General features: G+C 40.7%; 1 protein-coding gene across 1 annotated transcript in view; it reads right to left on the minus strand.

Annotated features, from left to right (window-relative positions):
* The window catches only part of HYDIN (HYDIN axonemal central pair apparatus protein), a 358,851-nt gene that overhangs the window by 267,190 nt on the left and 75,850 nt on the right, over positions 1 to 15,811 (minus strand). Inside the window, exons 6-7 of the mRNA XM_045890776.3 lie at positions 13,510 to 13,709; positions 3,870 to 3,994 (exon numbers count right to left, since the gene is read on the minus strand). Coding sequence (XP_045746732.1) covers positions 3,870 to 3,994; positions 13,510 to 13,709 — 325 coding nt within the window. The remainder of the gene's footprint in view (positions 1 to 3,869; positions 3,995 to 13,509; positions 13,710 to 15,811) is intronic.

The raw sequence follows: 15,811 nt of genomic DNA on the forward strand, positions 1-15,811 counted from the left end.
GCACCCCCCCCACCCCACTTTACACATGCCTCAGAATGTCCTCCTTGTAAGGGACAAGGCGTTAATGATTTCTCTAGAATAGATAACATCTAAGGAAGAACCTCCCCTACAGAATGACCTGAGGAAGCCATCATATGCACATTCCAGAACAGGGCTCTAGATATCTTGATGCCAAGGCCCCCTGGCTCCAAGGAATAATACCTGGGCCTTGATCTTTGTTCTAACCAGTTCCTGGATGCCTGAGGGGACATGTATACCAGACCCCAACAAAGACAAGACTCCCTCTTTTCCTTTCTGATCCCGGAAGCTCCATCTGTATCTGATCTCTCCATATCTTCAATAAACTCTGCTCTCACTTCCTGTGGGCTCACATTTGATTTCCATCCTTGGTGAAGCCAAGGGCCCTCTTGGCCAATCCTGCGGAACCCTTCTGAGTCCCTGGACTTGGCCTGCATGCATCAAAGGAAAACTTACATTAAATAAATTTGTATGTTTTTCTCTTCTTAATCTGTCTTTTGTACAGGGGCCCCAGCCAAAAGCCTAGAAGAGTGGAGGAAAAAGATATTCTTCCTCCCCTACAGAAATCATGCTTGAAAACCATCAGAAATAATAAACAGCAAACTAACTAAATAAGCAGATTTAATATATTTAAATGCTCAGAAAAAATGAAAATAACAATACTTAACATATTTAAGAAATAAAAGGGAAACTTGAAAAATAAAAGAGAGTAGTCAGATTTAAGAACAGATTGAATCAAGAACCAAATAAAATTTCAGAAATGAAAATACAATTGAAAAATTAAAACTCAGCAGATGAGACATCACGGAAGAGGGAGAATAAAGGAGAAAAAAGTATTCAGACAAGTTTTACAAAGACAAAGAAATGGAAAAAAAAAAAAATAGAGGTTAAAAGGAATAAATAATCGGAGCTCCTGGGTGGTGTAGTCGGTTAAGCGTCTGACTCTTGGTTTCAGCTCAGGTTATGATCTCAGGGTTCTAGGATCAAGGCCTGCATTGGGCTCCACACTTAACATGGAGTCTGCTTGAGATTCTCTCTTTCTCCCTTTGCCCCTCCCCCCACTTTCATGCTCTCTCTCTCTTTCAAACAAATAAATCTTTTTTAAAAATGTTAATCTATTATTTTAAAAAAGGAATAAATAAGAGTAATAATAGACTAAGAAACAGAATAACAGAGTAACTGGTTGGAATTCCAGAACAAGAAGGGAGAACAGCCAAGAATCCATACAGGGGAAAAAATTAAACACAGTCCCGGGGCGCCTGAGTCATTAAGCATCTGCCTTCAGCTCAGTTCATGATCCCAGAATCCTGGGATCAAGCCTCACATTGGGCTCTCTGCTCAGCAGGAAGCCTGCTTCTCCCTCTCCCACTCCCCCTGCTTGTGTTCCCTCTCTCGCAGTCTTGCTCTCTCTGTCAAATAAATAAATAAAATCTTTAAAAAAAAAATTAAACACAGTCCCTACCTCACACATATACAAATATGAAATCAAAGATAAATCATCAATCTAAACAAAGAAGCTACAACTATTACCCTTTTAAAAGTCAACATAGACTATGTTTGTGATCCTTGAGAAGGTAATGATTTCCTAGCAAGAAGGCAAAAAGCGTTAAAGGAAAAACACTGATAATGTCAACATTTACAAAAATTAAAAATTTCTGCTGATCAAGAAATATGAAGGAAATGAAAAGGCAAGTTACAGACTGGAAGAACATATTAACAATACATATATCTGACAAATGATTAGTATTCAGAATACCAAGTTATAAAATACTCTTACCAATTAATAAAAGAAAAAAACAACTCAATAAAAAATGAGCAAAAGACTTGAACAGACACTTCATTAAGAAAGATATATGAATGGCCAGTAAGCACAGGAAAAGGTGCTCAACATAATTAATCATTAGATGAAAACTAAAACCACTAGAAGACATAGCTTTACGCTACTAGTATGTCTAAAATGAACAAGACAAGACTATGTAGTAGTGATGTAGGAAAGACGAAGTTAGGGTTCGAAACCGTTGGCCAAGAAAGAATTCTTGAGACGTCTTTGGTGCAAAAAGGTGATTTTATTAAAGGACCCGTGGGCAGAAAGAGCAGCAATGGGGTCATGAGGAGGGGCCCATTATATACGTTCAAGATGGGAGGGGGTTAGGGATAGCGTTAAGTCTCTAAGGAATTTTGGAAGCAAGGCTTCCAGGATCCTGAGAGGGCTAGCTATTGTTGGGAAAAGCTCATTTATTACTGTCTAATAAAACCTTAGTCATGAGACCCTTCAGATGTATATCAGTGGGCCATATGCTTGGGGGATGATTGCCAAAACATATCTTGGAGGTTTTACAGATAAAGGAAGTTTTCAAAGGAATTTTTATATGTTAAATTAGACTTACTTGGGTTGGGGGGGGTGGTGGTGTTAGGTTAGGATTGCCTTTTACCTTTAGCAAAGTATTAACATCCAGGCAGCTGAGTCCCTAGAGGAAGGTCACTCTGCCTGTTTCAAGAACTTGTCAATGGGCTGTAGGTAGTAAGGAAATTTAATAATTTTTTTTCTGCCTTTGTTTCCCACATCAGTAGCAGAAAAAAAAGACAACACTGCACTACATCAAAAACTAACAATGTAGTGTATGGTGATTAACATAATATAGTAAAATAAAATTTAAAAAAAAGACAACACTGCGTTTATCAGCAAGGATGTGAAGCAATTGGAAGTCTCAGGCTTTATTGGTGGGAGTGTAAAATGGCACAACTACTCTGGAAAAATGCACATTCTTGATGTGTTATAAGCTATGCTTTTTACCTTCCTCAGTTGAATTATATGGGTCAAAACTTTCCCCTTTTTGCTTAAGCTAGTTCAGGTTAGGTTTGCCTTGCTAGCAGCCAGTGAATTCTGACCTAAACTAAAAGATAAGATACATAGGTCGGACCACTGGATATGCACTGTTGTTACGCTGGGCAACGTGGAACTTGGACCACTTCACCACGGGTCCTTAGGCAAGGACTTGAACTGTCCTGCTCAGATATGTATCCACAAAGCCAAAAACTCTGAACTGTGACCTAATCTCGTTTGCTTCTCTTCCCCTGGCTGTGCACTTGCGTTTTCTGCCTGCAATGCCCTTCTGATGCAGATAATCTGTGTCAATAAACATGAATGAGTAAAAAAGAATGGAGCAGGAAATGAGAAAAATCATGAAATAATAAATCATGAAATAATAAATGGCAATGTTAAAATATTAATTTTGGCATTACCATTGCCAAAATAAAATATTAACTTAACAACCAACTTCGGAGACTTGCATAATCTACGTGCAGCATACATGACCATAAATTAAATATTGGCAAAAACAATGTATAGTTTTCATGATTATACAGACTGTGGTCTTCAAGAAAATGCTGGAGGCAATAGACACAGAACTACATTTAAGTAAGATGTTACACAATCTAAGGATTAAGGCAACTTGATCTTACATAGACTGGTCAGCACACAGGAGAACATTCCAAACTGGGGTTTACATTTTTTTCAACGTGAGACAAATGCAGTAATAAATCAAGTGGAAAACCCATGGGGTATTCAGTTACCTTCAAGTTTCATTACATATAAATAACATTAAGCTACTGGTGTGACTTCAGGGTGTAGTTTCCTTCCTGAGGGTTGTATTTCTGGAGAAACCAGTCTGGTGGGATTTACATCTGGCTCAACATTATTTCTGTGGGAGACATTCATTCTTTGGTTCTTTACCTTGTGGATCTTAGCTTACTTTAATGCAGCCAAAGTAACCATTTCCCATTTTGCTTCCCCACATTTTCCATCTGACCTTTATTAACACGTAGAACTTTCAACAAAGAATCACGCATACCTGTGTTGTAATGCACGGTAAGTCTTTCGCTGTGGCTGCCCACAGTCTGTGGCTCAAACTCCACCTCCAGTTGCATGGACTCCCCCATGTTAAGGGTTCCGGCAGGTGACTCCACAGAGAAAGGCCTGCAGCACATGGTGAGACACACTATCAGAGCATGTTCCTGACTCGTGTGAGGAGACATGGGGGTTCTTGGGCTGCAGCAAAGCTCAGAACCAACACCACAATTTGGTGATTCAGAAGTAAAGTACACTTTCCCCCCTGATGTGAAAGAACTTTGGTTTTAAGGTTAAAATAGCAGTACGAGATCTGCAAGTGTAAGAGAAACTTAAAATGATAAGGTAACGTTCTTGTGTGTGCCCTTGCCATTCAGCCTCCTTTTAACATTCATGGAGGGATTCCAGTGGTCGGCCTTAAAACATGTATGCAAATACTGTAATTTGCAAAAGATAAATGCCTTCTGAGGGATAAAAATCAAGTTTTGTGACAGTTCAATGAAGAGAAGGTTTTGTAATGGAAAACTATATCAGAGTCCCAAAAGATCACACAATCACATGACGGTAACTTGAGGGCAGTTTAACAAAGGGTCTACTTAACAGGGGGGTAAGGGGGACTACAAATGATACAATCCCCCAGGGTTGTAAACAGTAAAGCCATTATGACCTCTAGGCTCAAAAGGCCAAGGAGAAGAAGGAGTGCTTTTGAAACTTGCGGGAGTCCTACAAGAATGCTGCTATATGAGGAGCAAGGAGCTTTAGTCAAGAGAGACAGCCCAGATGGCCTCACCGGGAAGACACTATGGGGGAGAGTGCCCTAACTTCACATCCTCCTGTCTGATCACCTGCTGGGGACTCCCATTGGCTGAACCCAACCAGAAGCCTTTGTCATACATGTCAGCCTCCCCGGTGACAGCAAGCTGGAAATCAGTGGAGAGCATTTAGAAAGGCAAACTGGGGACAAGTTCTGTGCCTTGAAAATAGAACTTGGGCACATAGACATGATGGGGTGATAGGGTGGATTTGGGAACAGGAAATCGTTTCATTTAATTTCCCTGGAAGGAAGTGGCAAGAGAGAAGCTGGATCTGATCCTGAGGTACCTTAAATAACTTAGAGTTCTTCCTTCTAAATAGAAAACCCAGCCCCTTTAATTATTTTCATGGTCCATTTCACTTCTCTAAATTGCTATTTTTCCAAAGTAATGCGTTGTACAATGTATCTGGCAGGCTAAGTTGTTTCTGGTTATTTACTTCTATCACAACTGTTTTTTAGTTTCATCCCTGAAATCTTCCCTTAGATAATGAACTTAATGTCCGAAAGCCTAAGCTTCCTTCTGTGAGGGTACAGAGCTATGGCAAGGGTAGCATGGGGTGGTCCCTGAGATCTTCACTGCAATGCTTCCCACCACGGGAAACTTTCTCTGGGGCTCTCTATTTGGATCTCCCTCTACTTTCACTTCTTTATTTTCCCATTCCTTTGTGCTTTTCCCATACCTATAGCACCAATCCTCCAGTGAACCCCAGGCATTGCTGTAGAGGTTCTATGGAGTAGTGGGCACTAGCCTGAAGCCAACTGAAAAAGTTCAAAACTCAGCTCTGCCATGACCCTGGGGCAAGTCATTGAACCTTCAATCTCCTGGTCTGTAAGATGAGGGTAAGGACACCAGGGAGGACTAAAGGAGCCGATACAGGTAAATTGCTTAGAATAAAGCCTGGCACGTAGGAAGTGCTAAACTAGTGTTTATTATTATTTCTGCTATCTCCGTCACTGGCATCCTCTAGATGGATGATGAGCCTGAGGATGATCTTGTGTGTTTAGATGAGTTCAAGTTTTTATTATTCTCCTCTCAAGCTTTCACACTGCTCTAGGGATACTGTAAAAAGAACATCTACAGGTCATAACACATCCATCTCTACTTCAACACCTTCAGTGGTCCTCATAATCTACGTAAAAAAGTTCAAAGTCCTAGGCATTTGAGGTTCCACACAATCTGCTCCCAACTAGATTTTGCATTTTTTTTTTTTTTTTAGATTTTGCATTTTCATTAAACACATACATCTGTCCAAATGTCCCATGTTATCTGTCACATTCCAAATCAGGCTGGGGAGGGACAGGGTGGGAGGGCTCTGCTCCCTTCACCATAACCTCGCCTAGCACTGCACTCCCTCTCCCTTCCAACCAGACTGTGCCCCCTACACAGACATTCCCCAACTGCTAGGGTCACACAAGAATACTTACCATTTTCCATAGGTCATATTTCCTCCAAAGTCACTTATCACTGCCTAGACTCAAAGATACCTCTTAACTAGAATCTTCCTGGATTATATATAACTATTATATATTTATTATATATAACTATAACTTTGTTTTTACTTCTCACTTCAGTTCACCTTGTGCTATAGTTAGTTTTCATGCCTGCTCCTGTTGATAGCTATAGACTCAGGAGACGACAGGAAAGGGAAAGCAAATAATCTGCCATGAGCATGGGCTCCACACCAGGCACTAACTACACTGAGACCTTATGTACACCAATCTTCTTAATCCTGGGAAGAACCTGAAAAAAGGAGGTATTGTTATTTGCACTTTAGATATGAGAAAACAGATGCCCTAAAAGGGCAAGCGACTGGCCCAAAGTTACCCAGCTAGATAGCGGTGGAGTGGGGTTGGAAGCCGGCCTACAAGTTCAAGTTCTTTCTGCCTACCCAAACCACCCCTGAACACGGAAGCCACCTGATTAGATGCATCTTTGTATCTCTCACTCCATGCACAGTTCTTTACTCACAGAAGCCTCTCAGAAGAGGTTGTGGATTGAATTACAACCAACTTTCAGAGGGAAATAAAAATATCTGTAATCATTAAGTAATCTTTATAACATCATGGTAGAACAGAAAAGGAGCAGACTTTTAGTATCTGAAGAATCTCTGCTTCCTGGGATGAAGGTAAGTGATCCAAAATAAGTCTCATAATCTTTTTTTTTTTTAAAGATTTTATTTATTTATTTGAGAGAGAGAATGAGATAGAGACAGAGAGCATGAGAGAGGGGAGGGTCAGGGGGAGAAGCAGACTCCCCGCTGAGTGGGGAGCCCGATGTGGGACTCGATCCCGGGACTCCAGGATCATGACCTGAGCCGAAGGCAGTTGCTTAACCAACTGAGCCACCCAGGCGCCCTAAGTCTCATAGTCTTAAAAGTTCCTTCCTCCCTGATGGCATCAGTAAGAATCTTAAGAACTGAGAACTGGGCCCAGTTTCCTGACTTTGGGAACAATGTTCTAATATTTTCTTCTATCTTTGCCTCCCTAGGTCCTAATATTTTTTCTTTTTCTTCCTACATGGTGCTTTCATTTTCTTTTCAAACATTTCTTGGTAGCAAAAAGAAGAGTTTTGAAATGAATTGGATAGTATTGCATGGTAGAACCTAAGCTAATTTTCTATGGACAAAGAGACCCTTCTCTAGGACCTCCAGAAATCCAAATTCTATACAGATGTAACAGATACTTTACTGTCGTGCTCACTGTTGGGTTTATATTACACTAAATTTCTTCAGTAGTCAAAAAAACCACCTAGGACAATCATTGCTACTTAGAACTGCCTAAGCTTTTTCAATAAATCAGATGTTAATTGGGTAGAGTGTGTTAAGTTCTGGCACTTAAACATTGTCTATAATTTGATTTTGTACTTCATTTTACTACAGGCAGACAGGCTCAACTGGCCAGAAAATATCAAGTATCAGAAAACATTCTTAACAAAGAGTTAAAAGGCATTGTTTCTCAAGGGTATAAGGTTGGCTCTGTCTACCAAAATGTTTGGTTTTGATATAATATCCTCATTAATACCAAATGCTTGATTAGGGAGGGAACTTGGGTTCATGAAAAATCATGAGCCACAAGAAAGATTTTGAGTTTTTGTTCAATCCACTATAAACTGCTCTTGATAACTAAAACTCTTCCATCCTTACGAATCGATATTTTAGCAGAAGGTTAAATACTGGCTCTGTTATATTAAATATGGAATTTAATATTAGTATGTTTTCTTCAGACAATCTTTCTTATTAACTGATTCCTGACATGAGGTTTTAGACTTTGAGATTGCTTCTTAACCTTTTCTATTTCACCTTCCAAAATTAATCCTAATTTAATAGTCAGAATTATTCTGGTACCTACTAGAGTTTCAGGTCAAATTTGCAATAAACTTGAAGAGTAATGGTTTATGTTCTCTGTATATTTTATAGCACACTGCAACTCCTTTTATTAGCCTAAAAACATTATGCCTATTTTATAGTACTAGGAGAATTTTTTTATTTTAAATTATTGTACATGTTTATAGTTGTAGCTTTGCCTTGTGATATACTGTTGGTTAGGCATCCTATAAACATTTATTGAGCACTTATTTCTTCTAGGCACTATATTTGATGCTGGGAAAATAGAAATGAAAATAGATACAACCCCTGCATTTGAGAAACTCAAATTCTAATGGGGACAGTAGACATATAAAGAACATTTTATTTTTTATAATTTATATGAACCTAACCACTTAAAAACCTAACCATTAATTCAATCGTTATTTCAATGAAAACAATATGTGTTTTTTAAATAATTTTCTCTGAGATATTGTTTCTGTGTATTGACTCTTAAAGTGATCAGAATAAGAGCAGACCCTGGGTTTTTTACTTCAAAATCTCACAGAATATCCATTGCTCTACCATGTTGGCAATCATATTAACTGAAAGACTGGTCCTCACCCCTGTGGGGGCAACACAATCACCTGTGCATTTTTTTAGAATGGACGCTTGCCAGGGCATCTCCCCCAAGATTCTGATTCAATACAATGTGACCACAAGTTCAATGACATCCTTTCTCATTGTAGCCAGCAGGGTTCTCAGTTGCAAACAAAAGAAACCAACTTTGGTGAACTTAAACAGAAAAGGGATTTACTGGAAGGATTTGGGGTCGCTCAAAGAATTGATGGCATTGTTAGAAAACATGCATTTTGTGGAAAGAACAAAAAACTACTATATCATGAATAGATACTATACCTAAAGAGGAAAGCAAAAATATTTGCAAACAGGGAATTGAATTGAGAGATTGATTATACAGAAGACAAGAGAGATGAGAAGCCCAATTTAAGATGATGAAATCGCTCAGGGATTAGTAAAAGCAGTTAGCGATTCTCACCCCTGGGCTGGAGAGAAGACGAGGTGGAAGTGTTACCAGATTCTGGGAACCTGGCAGAAGTTGGAACCATGGCAGGCTAGGCTAGGCCGACAGTAATCAATCAGAACCAGAGAGGAGATAGAGCCTCTGCCAGGGCCTCTGCTGAAGTCAGAGAGGAGGGGAAATGCCCTGGCTCCTTGCTACTCTGCAATCTCCTGGTAAGATGCACATAGTTTGATTGAAGAAGGAAGCAGGTTAACTGGTCCCCTAGTGGTCACTCAGCTGGAATTCGGCTGAGGCAGCTAGGAAAGCTAACCGCCCAGAGATACTGAATGGAGCCTGGGAAAGGCAAGGAGTGGATCGGAGGGTAAGTAAGCCCAGAACTGGCCCATGTTTGTTCTAATCCAGGTTTTGCTGTTAACTCACTAAGGGAACTTGGATAAGTCATTTCCCTTCTCAGGTCTTATTTCCTTCATCTGTAAAATGGGAATGTTGGGACTAGAGTTTCTAATGTCTTTATGATTCCTGGCTAGTCCTTGAGTTGGCTCACCGTTTTACCTTGGAAGTATTTCTTTTTTTTTTTTTTTTAAAGATTTTATTTATTTATTTGAGAGAGAGAATGAGACAGAGAGAGCATGAGACAGGGGAGGGTCAGAGGGAGAAACAGACTCCCCGCCGAGCAGGGAGCCCGATGTGGGACTCGATCCCGGGACTCCAGGATCACTACCCGAGCCAAAGTCACTCAACCAACTGAGCCACCAGGCGCCCGGAGGTATTTCTAATTAGGAGAAAATGATTCACATTCATAGTTACACAGATTGCAAAGTTTTAGATCTTTTCCTGCAACTTCACACTATGAAATCTATGAAGTGATTTTACTTCACTTTTGTATGAATGTAGTATATAATAAATTGCCATTTCTATGTAGCTTTTAAGATTCAGCCACAGTCCAGGAAGATATGCTGCCTGCCCTTGTTTTTCCACCTTAAGTGGATTTTCTTTTTCAGAGGAAAAATACAAGTATAACAGGAAGTTTTTAATGTGTATTATGGAAAGACGTTTTTAATGTGTATTATGGTTGTGGGAGGTCTTTTTTTAATCGAAAAAGATTTGTTCTTTCTTAAGGCACAGTGAGCCACTTAACCTGCTTCTTCCTCCTTCAATCAAACTATGTGAATCTCACCAGGAGACGACGAAGGCGGTCAAAAAACACTTATCTTCAAAAGAACTTTGCCTTTGCTGGTTGATTTAGCTAAATGAGTTCAAGGGGTCTTGCTTCTGCCTGGGATGCAGAAAGCTAGAAAGAGGTTGCCCACCCTAACAATGAAAAAAAAGCCCGGTAAACATAAAATCACAACTTTTCTTGAACCAATTAGAAAGCAGACATTGCAGAGCAAACAAGTAGCCTGAAATCTAAAGATGGACAATCCCCCCGCCCCCAGGGGAGAGGGAAAGGTGCAGACTGCTTTACTTGTGGCAGACAGAACTTCCCTATAGGCAGAAGGAACAGTGAGAGAAGTGTTTGAAGAGACAATGGCTAAGATTTTCTAAAAATAACTAAAGATCTAGGAAGCATGGAACCTTGTGCAGGACGGAAACCAAAACTAAACAAAAGCCAAACAAAATCCTTAAAACAAAAAACAAACAAGACAAAAACAAAACCCATGCCTAGACATAGCTTATTCGAATTACTAAAAACCAAATATAAAGACAAATCTTAAAGGCAGCCCAAGAAAAAGCCATAATTAGATCTAGAGGAACAAAGAGTTTTGGCAGAGATCTCACAAGAAAAGACAATGAAATGCCATCTTTATTCTCCTGAAAAAAATTACGTGTACACAGAACTGTCAACCCAGAATTCTAAGCTGTAGAAAAAATATTTTTCAAAAATGAAGGCAAAATGCTTTGTTTCAAATGGACAAAATGGAGAGAATTTCCAATAGACCTGTGCTACAAGAAATATTAAAAGCAGTTTTTCAGTCAGGAGAAATAGGAATCCAGACATAAACTTAGATCTACATGAAACTGTTCAGAGATAGTGATACTCCTGGGACATTCCTGTAAAGACTAAATACAAATTCCCCCCTAAGGGATGTGCCCTCCACTCATATCACTGGCAGCCCTACCACCTACAATATGGCAGAACAGGTAACCTGAAAATACCTAGAAAGTCTGGCTAAAATATAACTTACATAAATGTGCAGCTGAGCATGCATTAAAAAAAAAAAAAGGCAAATCTACAGGATTTAAAAGGAAAGACAAAGCTAAGAGCCAGAGCAGTGAGCCATTGAGCTAATGCTAGGCCTGCCCTGGATTCTCAATAACCCTGAAGCTTGGGTTTTCACAGCCCTGCTGGAGCAGGAGAAAACACCTTGGGATTGTCACGTCAGGGGACTGGTAAGCAAATCCCCATATACACCAGGAAACTTAAAGGACTACAGAAACATTCTCCCATTAGCACAAGGGAAAATGTCTGTCTTGGTTTTAAGTGAGGGAAACAAAGTTTCTCTAGAGAATTCATAACTTTGGACATGTGTCTCATGCAGGTTTGTCTGAATATACATTATCAGTCCCGGAACCTCTAAGCCAAGAAATTACCAGAAGAGAAGTCTACAGAGTCTAACCTTTAGAAGCCAAGCAGAAGCAAATGCTAATCCTTTCTGGAGAGATGTGCCCTTAAACCTCCAAAGAATTCCACAGATAATGCCCTTTTCAAAATGAGTTCACAATCCAGACCAATACACACACTACTTCTTAAAAAGTCATAGAAAAGAACTTGACCTTGCTTCCTGTCTTCCCAAGCTGGTCATTCTTGTTATGGCACTACTGATCAACCGCCATTCACATGCCCCGTGACAATCATTCTTGCCTGTCTAGTAAGGGAGTTCCTTGAGAGCAAGGACTGTCTGATCATCTTTGGTGTCTGCCATGCTGTAGCTATTCCATAAATAATCAGAATAAATTCCTGCTCCTTCACTTACTACTCTGTGCTCTTTAGCAACTTATACAAACTCTCTATGACTCAGTCTTCTCATCTTCACAGCCAATGCAGGTTGAGCTCTACTCACATCTCATCACTCTGAACTCTTCTGCCTCCCTCTTCTATTTCTTTTCAAAGATTTTATTAACTTGACAGAGAGAGAGAGCACAAGCAGGGAGCGCAGCAGGCAAAGGGAGAAGCAGGCTCCCCACTGAGCAGGAGCCTGATGCGGGACTCGCTCCAAGGACCCTGAGATCATGACCCGAGCTGAAGGCAGATGCTTAATTGACTGAGTCACCCAGGCGCCCCAACTCCCTCTTCTATTTTAAAGGACCCTTGTGATTATACTGGGCCCACCCACATAATCCAGGATAATCTCCCCATTTTAAGGTTAGCTGATTAGCAACCTTAATTACATCTACAGCCCGAGTACCCCTTTGCCACGTAATTTTACATATTCACAGGTTCTGGGGATTAGGACACAGACATACTTGGGGAGCCATCATTCTGCCTACCACACTGGCAATTCATGTGAAGAAACAAACAACAACAAAAAACCCCACTTGTTATATAGCACTTTATATAGTACCAGCAGTTTATTTATTTACTTATTTTTAAAGCAAAATCTGGGGTGCCTGGGTGGCTCAGTCGGTTAAGCGTCTGCCTTTGGCTCGGGTCATGACCTTGAGGTCCTGGGACCGAGTCCCTCCCTGCTTCTCCCTTTCTCACTCTCCCTCTGCTCTCCCTCTCTCTGTCTCTCTCAAATAAATAAATAAAAATAAAATTAAAAAAAATAATAAAGTAAAATCTACACCCAATGTGGGGCTTGCACTCAGGACCCTGAGATCGAGTGTTACATGCTCTACCAACGAGCCAGCCAGGTTACATTTATTCATTCATTCATTCCTTACAACAACCCTCTGAAGTGATTACTACACTTTTCCCCATTTTTTCAGCCAAGGAATGTGACACATGAGCCAAAGAATGTGGGTGGCCCCTGGAAGCTGGAAAGGGCAAAGAAATGGATTCTCCCTGAAGCCCCCAGAAAAGAACACAGCCCCACCAACACTTTAATTTTGGCCCGGTGAGGTTTCTGGTCTACTGAAATATCAGATAAGAAATTCTGTTGCTCTAATCCAGTAAGTTTATGCGAATTTGTTACATTAGCAATAGAAAACTGATACAGCCAGTTATAAAATTCTCAGTCAAAACATATTTATTAATAGATTTCCATGGGCAATTCTCAATGCTAAATAAAAAGATTTGTATCAACGTTTCAGAAAACCACCCACACCCAAACCCAAGGTCACCCAAGGTGACTCTAAGGTCACCTTGAATTTTAGTTTCCTCTTGGACTGAAGAGGAAGTCTGCCCTACATCGGTGAGGTCTCTCAGCCTTGCAGCTGAAGACCGTAACAAGGAATTCTACCCTGCCTGCTATTCTAGCAAATGACTTGTGCTGACTAGATTTAGCTATAATCAATCAAAAACAAGAACTGAAGGAATGCATACCTATGAGTTTTCATGTGAAACACAGCATCTTTGTTGCCAATGTTTCGTACCAGCAGAATCTTCTGAGTGCTGTATTTGACAGGGCAAGTGGAAAAATCCAGCATGTCAGGAAAATCTAGGATGGCTCGTGCACCTCTAGCTTTGATGGGTACAATGAACTTTTCTCTTTCAGTTATACAGGTCAACATATGGGCATAATCCTACAAGAGAAGGGTACAATCATTATTTGTGGAGATGCCAACATGATCAAGGCAACTGTGCAAGAAAAATGGCCATTGGCCAGGTGTCTTGCAAAACAACCTAATGTATTCTGTGAAAGCTCTTCAAGACCATTATAGATGTGCTTTCAGTGAGACACTCTTTTCTGAGAGAAAAAGAACAGTTCAAGTGTTAAAACCCACAAGTCAGTGGAGAAGTTTATGCTTCATGTGTTTTCCAGATATTAGGGAGGTGGGATGGGGGCCAGTCAAGGCACATTTTTCTTTAGATCAGACGACGTTCACACTAGCTCCTTCACATCCTCCTTCTGAACCCTATTCATCCTTCAAGCCATGAGATCATTAGCTCCAATTTATGGTCTCTCTAAGCCCATTCTCTTAGCATTATGACTTGCACCTTCTCCATTATGAGTAGAGTCTATTTCTCCATCTCATGCTTTGACCAATGGAATGTGGTAGACATTATGCTATGCCAGTTTCAAGCTGAGGCCTCAGGAAGCCTTGGGCATTTTCAGTCTTGCTCTTGGAACCCTGCCACCGCCATATGAATAAACGCTGTCCAGCGTACTGCAGGATGAGAGTCCAAATGTCCCAGCCAGGACTATGCCAGGCCAGCCTACATCCCCAGATATGTGAGAGAGCCCAAACAAGATGAGCAGAATTGCTGGCCCAACACATGAGCGGGCCCAGTCAAGACCAGCTGAACCAGTCTTGTGAGCAATAATGTTAACTATTTGAAGTCAATGGGTTTGGGGGTAGTCTGTTACTATATAAAATAACAAACTGATACATAGCCCAGTTTAAACCTCATCTCTTGTGCAAAGCCATCACTGACCATTCTACATAAAAATGCTGAGGTCCAAGACATGTATCTTCCCCAGTCTTAGGTTTAAATGCAACAAAATGCTGAATTAAGTCACCCTTCGTATCACTTCATGAGATAGAAAAGTAGAACTCTCATCCTCAATATACCAAAGAAAAAGTAAAAATGGAATTCTCACCAACAAACAAAACTAGATATAAAAAGAAAGTATTAATAGTCCCCTCAAGAACAGACCAGAAGCTCAGAAGTTGCTATGAAATTTTGTTTTGTTTTAAATTTTCCCAGCATTTAGCTGCAAGGCAACATTGGTAAATGTAAAGTCCTCTTGGAACTTAAATTTCCTTTCAGCAATCATGTAGTAAATGGTATTAAAAGGTGGAGGTTTTAGAACAACTCTCTTTGGGCTTTAGGTATAGAGTGGGAATGGGAATGTCTGACACATAGATTGACATATAAACCTGGCTATGCACTCAATCTCATGGAACCCACAGGACCAGGATAAAGCAATGGTCTCCCCGATTAGGTTATTTACTCAATCATATTTATTAAGTGTGCAGGTACCAGGTACTGAGCTGGGTGTGCGAATACACTGAAGCAGAAAATGAGACATGGATCACTTCAAGCTTACATAATGGCAGAGATAATGAAAAAGTAAATAAAACACATCTAATATACAAGGTAACACATATATAAAGATAAACTCGACAGGAATGCTCACATGACAGCGCCTTGTGCACCTGGAGTCTGTCTGTCTCCCTAAACTCCAGACTCATACCAGTTGCCCAGTCAGCACCTCACTGGAGACAAGCCGATCGATGCCACTGCCCTACAGTTGGGCAGAGATGGACAAGGAATAGGGGCCGAAATCCAGCCCACTCTGCTGGCTCCAGCTGCATCAGCCCAGAGGGGGAGCCTTTTTCCCATGCCCACAAAGGCTCCACAATGCCATTGGGGGTCCTGCTCATGGCCCTCCCGCCACCCTCCATCTGTTCCCCCACTGCCTCCCCATCTTGGTACCAGCATCACCACTGTTCCAGTGGCCTGGATTTAAAACCCTGGAATGAGGCATTCTTGATCACTCTATTTCTCAATTTCTTAGGCTATTCTGTAGGACTGACCTTCAAAATGTATTCAGAGCACGATCATTTCTCCCCATCTCTGCCCTGCTACACTGACCTGAGCCACTCCAATCTTTCCTGGGCTAAGTCAACTCTATTTCCACCCCTGCTCCCTTAAAGTCTATGTTCCACACAAGGGCTCG

The sequence above is a fragment of the Mirounga angustirostris genome, unplaced genomic scaffold, assembly GCF_029215605.1.
Source record: "Mirounga angustirostris isolate CCGP_5_RB_7025 unplaced genomic scaffold, mMirAng1.0.hap1 SCAF_16, whole genome shotgun sequence".
NCBI lineage: Eukaryota > Metazoa > Chordata > Mammalia > Carnivora > Phocidae > Mirounga > Mirounga angustirostris.